At 52.5% G+C, this 5,000-nt stretch overlaps 2 protein-coding genes across 3 annotated transcripts in view; both read right to left on the bottom strand.

Moving 5' to 3' along the window:
• Positions 1–1,453, bottom strand: part of kif13a (kinesin family member 13A) — a 50,554-nt gene extending 49,101 nt beyond the window's left edge. For both annotated transcript variants that reach the window (XM_080857853.1, XM_080857854.1), the window contains exons 1-2: positions 892–1,453; positions 478–571 (exon numbers count right to left, since the gene is read on the bottom strand). In XM_080857853.1, the coding sequence (XP_080713979.1) occupies positions 478–571; positions 892–946 (149 nt within the window). In that variant the 5' untranslated portion in view covers positions 947–1,453. The remainder of the gene's footprint in view (positions 1–477; positions 572–891) is intronic.
• A 560-nt stretch (positions 1,454–2,013) lies between these two features.
• On the bottom strand, positions 2,014–4,871 carry LOC308380492 (E3 ubiquitin-protein ligase NHLRC1-like). Its single transcript, XM_080857866.1, has one exon. It carries the CDS (start codon positions 4,526–4,528, stop codon positions 2,822–2,824), a length of 1,707 nt encoding a protein of 568 aa, XP_080713992.1. The 5' UTR covers positions 4,529–4,871; the 3' UTR covers positions 2,014–2,821.
• Positions 4,872–5,000: the final 129 nt, after the last annotated feature.

Raw genomic sequence — 5,000 nt, 5'->3', positions numbered from 1 at the left:
TCTAGCATAACAAAAGCAGATGGACAAAATAAGACGATCGATTTAACGAGGACAGTGAACCCCACTGGCCCGGTGTGTGTGTCTGCCTATGCCACCAGCATCAGCGCAAATCACGGCACCCGGTTATCTTGACATATCGAATTTCTCTCTTTCTTTTTTTTCTTGTTGCCTGTGAACTCTGTGGCTGTCACTCGTGTATGTGAAAGGTCTGCTGTACCCCTGGCCGGTGCAGACTCAAATCTCCCCTCATAGCGGGAGAACAGCGCTGTCGAGAGGAAGCGGAAAGCCTCTCCCAAAAGTCTCGCCTCAACGCTGACTTTCCCCCAGAACTCTCAGCGTCCCCAATGCACAGTAGACATTAGAAACGCACCGTTAATGACATGGCTTACCAGTGTTGACACGAAAGACTGGAGACATCAAACATATGAACAGCGGTAGTTAACTAGCCTCAGCCAGATATGAAAGTTATTGTTTTACCTGTTTTCCCCTTTCGTGTTGTTTGAGGGCGGAGGGTGGAGAATAGTTTGGTTCAGCTCCATGTCCACCACACATTTTGTGCTTAACTCAATTTCTGCAGATTCAAGTGAAGGTAAACTTGTTTAGCAAAGTTACTGCTTGGACAAACAACGGTTTCACGGCCTCGCAGACAGAGAGACAGACAGGGGTGAAAAACACTCCAGCTAAATAATTAAGTCAAGGATAACGGGGCAAGTCGCTGCCCATGTTAGCAAAACAGAGCGTTTAGCCAGCTATCGCTAACTTCTACCTGCAATAATCAATATGATGTCGCATAACTTGGACGAAATGCAGATTAATCAAATCACTTGTTTGTTTTTAAGTTGTGAAACTTATCTATTAAAATGTAACAACGGTCTCGGTGTTGTATCTTACCTCTTCTGTTCATAGGCCGAACTCTAACCGCAACTTTTACCTTTGAATCCGACATTTTCAAGCACTTTAGTCGTGTTCCAGCTAGCTAACACAACAGGAGTACCAGCAGTAGACTATACGCTAGCGGTGCTGCAACCTACTGCTAGCCGAAGACTAAAGTCTCAACGAAGTCCCGCATACGAGATTGCCGTCAAATGTCTGCGGTCGAGTGGGTTTGTAATCCCTACTGGTGCAATCACAAAGTCCATCCCAGGGTAACACACGAGAGGAACTCAAACATATTGTCTGCTTTCTAGGCCGGCTAGATGGCTAAACAAGTCCAGTGTTGAGCCACAGCCTTCAGGCAGCATCCGAACCGCCATCTTCCGGAGCGGAGGGGAGCAGTCGGATCAGATGGACGCGCAGGCAGCCCCGAGAATCTGTCGGCGAAAATGGATCGGAGAAAAACACGAACCGAACTTCCAGTATCCTCAAGTGTTGAACGGGACTGCAATGCAGTTTCCTGTCCAGTGAGAGGTGGATTCGCCAATAGCCCAAACGCCGAGAAGGGTCGGTGCTTTAGGAAGAGACACCCAGAGGAGAGAGTGGCGGAGAGAGTGGCAGAGATAAGTTTGCCGGAGGTCTCAGACTACGGGGGAGAACCGCTTACATGTTCACCAACCCATGAAGCCGCACTAGGCAGCTTTGCGAGATTCAACCACATCTGTTCACTGGATACTGACTGCTTCGAACTGAATTGATTTTAGTTATTTATTATTATTATTTGTGTATCTTCATAGAGATAACGATGAACAATTCAAATTTAATTCATTTACAAGTAGATTTCGTTATATGATCAATGCAAGCCATGAAAAGGGGCAATCACCAATGTTTTATTGGCTACATATCCCCTTATTTATGTATCTTAACTTAACATTACCTAGACTCAAGCTCATTTATGTCTCTACACTGAACATCACCAAGACTCGCCCAGAGCACAATAAGGCCAAAGCCTGCTGAGAATGTGACACCATGTAACTGAACTTGCTGCAAACACACACACACACACACTTTGATTATACACAGAGCTTTATTGATCCACCTTATAAACTTCATAGTCTAGAACATTCCTTTGTCTGAAACATTCCTGTCCATTCCCTCCACACTGGACAGTACATCAGCACTCCGGCGGCGGAACCAGACGGAACCAGACGGAACCGGACCGGGCCGCAGCCATCCCCATGGAGACAGATCAGACCAGGACCTGGCACAGGTCCCAGAGAGCCAGGCCCGGTCTGAGCCAGGTCCACTCGGGTCCACTTGAAGTCTGGATGGGGGTCTGAGAGGTCTGGGTTTAATCTGGTTCTGAGTAGAGGTCTGTGTTTAGTCTGAGTAGAGGTCTGGGTTTAGTCTTGGTTTAGTCTGAGTAGAGGTCTGGGTTTAATCTGGTTCTGAGTAGAGGTCTGGTTTTAGTCTGAGTAGAGGTCTGGGTTTAGTCTGGTTCTGAGTAGAGGTCTGGGTTTAGTCTGAGTAGAGGTCTGGGTTTAGTTTGCTTCTAGAGGTCTGGTTTTAGTCTGAGTAGAGGTCTGGGTTTAGTCTGCTTCTAGAGGTCTGGTTTTAGTCTGAGTAGAGGTCTGGGTTTAGTCTGCTTCTAGAGGTCTGGTTTTAGTCTGAGTAGAGGTCTGGGTTTAGTCTGCTTCTAGAGGTCTGGGTTTAGTCTGAGTAGAGGTCTGGGTTTAGTCTGAGTAGAGGTCTGGGTTTAGTCTGAGTAGAGGTCTGGGTTTAGTCTGAGTAGAGGTCTGGGTTTAGTCTGAGTAGAGGTCTGGGTTTAGTCTGAGTAGAGGTCTGGGTTTAGTCTGCTTCTAGAGGTCTGGGTTTAGTCTGAGTAGAGGTCTGGGTTTAGTCTGAGTAGAGGTCTGGGTTTAGTCTGGTTCTGAGTAGAGGTCTGGGTTTAGTCTGGTTCTGAGTAGAGGTCTGGGTGGCTGGAGTACATCTTCACTGCATGGTCTGGGTCTGGGTGTGTGTGTGTGTGTGTGTGTGTGTGTGTGTGTGTGTGTGTGAGTACATCTTCACTGCATGGTCTGGGTCTGGGTGTGTGTGTGTGTGTGTGTGAGTACATCTTCACGGCGTGGTCTCCGCTGTCCAGTACGACCAGGGTGTCTCCGCTCACGGCGAGCCCCACGGGTCGGATGAGTCCGTCGCTGACCAGAGGGCTCAGGGTGAGTCGCCCGCCCTCCCACGGCCGGCCCAGGCTCCAGACGACACCGGAGCGGGCATCAGCGGCGATCAGGTGACCCGCGCGGTCAAAGGTCACAGCGGTCAGGCAGGGCGGGGGGGCGGGACTTCCTGTGCGGAGGCCGAGGCTGAAGGAGTCTATCTGGGAGAGCAGCGTGAGGTCACTGCTGTAGAGCGTCAGCCGGGTGGCGGGTGTGTGTGTGTGTGTGTCGCTATGTGAGTGTTCTGAAGGGTTTATTATGTGCTGGCTGCTGTGTGTGTGCTCTTGGGTGTGTGTGTGTTCTGGGGTGTGTGTGTGCTGGCTGGTGTGTGTGTGCTCTTGGGTGTGTGTGAGCTCTGGGGTGTGTGTGTGCTCTGGGGTGTGTGTGTGCTGGCTGGTGTGTGTGTGCTGGCTGGTGTGTGTGTGCTGGCTGGTGTGTGTGTGCCTGTTGCCCCAGAGGTGTTCCACCACAGCGATGTGCCCGGTGCGTGGGCAGCAGGCGATGGCTCGTGGGTTCTGTAGCCCCTCCAGCAGCACCCTCCTGCCCCTGATCTCCCCCCGGGCAGAGTCCACCTCCAGCTGGCACAGCGCCCCCGCCTGGGCATCAGCCACCAGCACACCTCTGCCGCCGCTCGCCGCCACACCCCACGGCAGCCGCAGCCAATCACGCGCCTCCGCCACGGCTCCGCCCCTGGACGTGAACACCTTCAGCGCCGCGTCTCCGGCGTCGCTCACCACCACCTGTCCGTCAGGAAGCACGGCCACGCCCAGCGGGTGTGTCAGCCCCAGCCCCGCCCCTCCTCTGGCCCCGCCCCTCCTCTGGCCAAACCCGTGAAGCCGCCTCCCCTGCGGCCCGAAGACCACCACCCTCTCTTTCCCATCATGCACCACGGCCAGCGCCCCCGAGCTGAACAGCGCCAGCCCCGTGGGGTTCACCAGCGCGCCCCACCCCCCAAACGCCCTCACCAGCCGAAGAGCCCCCCGATCCAGTGCCTCTTCTGGCCCGCGGGCATCCTCCTCCACACCACTGGGTGGCGCTGGTGAGGCGGCGGGGCTCTGGTCCTCCTCCACACCACTGGGTGGCGCTGGTGAGGCGGCGCGGCTCTGGTGCTCCTGCAGCAGCTCCTGGAGGTCACCGAGGGCGCGGCAGGCGGAGACCTGGGCGGGGTCGCTAGGCAACCGGCAGAAGGGGCAGTGGAGTGTGGCGCGGCTGGAGGAGGAGGATATGAGGAGGCGCACACACTCCGCACACACACACTCTCTCACACACACACGCACACACTCGGCACACAGCACGTGACCGCAGCCGAGGCTCAGGGGTCGCCGGTCCGGCCTCTCGTCCGCGCCGGAGCTGAAGCTCTCCATACACACCTTACACTCCAGCAGGTGTGTGTGCAGCTCACCCAGGAGCGCCTGCAGAGGGCTGGGAGCAGAGGCCGCCATCACACACACACACACACACACACACACACACACACACACCGGGGGGGGGGGGGAAGAGAGAGAGAGAGGGATAGAGGAATAGAGAAAGAAGAGAGGAAATTTAAAAAAAGCAGAAAGATAGATAGACAGATAGATAAAGAGATAGATAGATAGACAGATAGATAGAGATAGACAGACAGATAGATAGATAGAGAGATAGATAGATAGAGAGATAAAGAGAGATAGATAGAGAGATAGATAGATAGATAGATAGATAGATAGATAGATAGAGAGATAAAGAGAGATAGATAGAGAGATAGATAGATAGATAGATAGATAGATAGATAGATAGAGAGATAGATAGATAGAGAGATAAAGAGAGATAGATAGAGAGATAGATAGATAGATAGATAGATAGATAGATAGATAGAGAGATAGATAGATAGATAGAGAGATAGACAGATAGATAGACAGATAGATAGACAGATAAAGA

Source organism: Sprattus sprattus, assembly GCF_963457725.1.
Source record: "Sprattus sprattus genome assembly, chromosome: 19".
In the NCBI taxonomy this organism is placed as follows: Eukaryota; Metazoa; Chordata; class Actinopteri; order Clupeiformes; family Clupeidae; genus Sprattus; species Sprattus sprattus.
The sequence above is the reverse complement of the archived record's forward strand: the minus strand, read 5'-3'. Positions and strand labels throughout refer to the sequence as shown.

Excerpts from the sequence above, each read along its gene's own strand:
- LOC308380492 (XM_080857866.1), bottom strand. The coding sequence starts at position 4,528 with ATGGCGGCCTCTGCTCCCAGCCCTCTGCAGGCGCTCCTGGGTGAGCTG.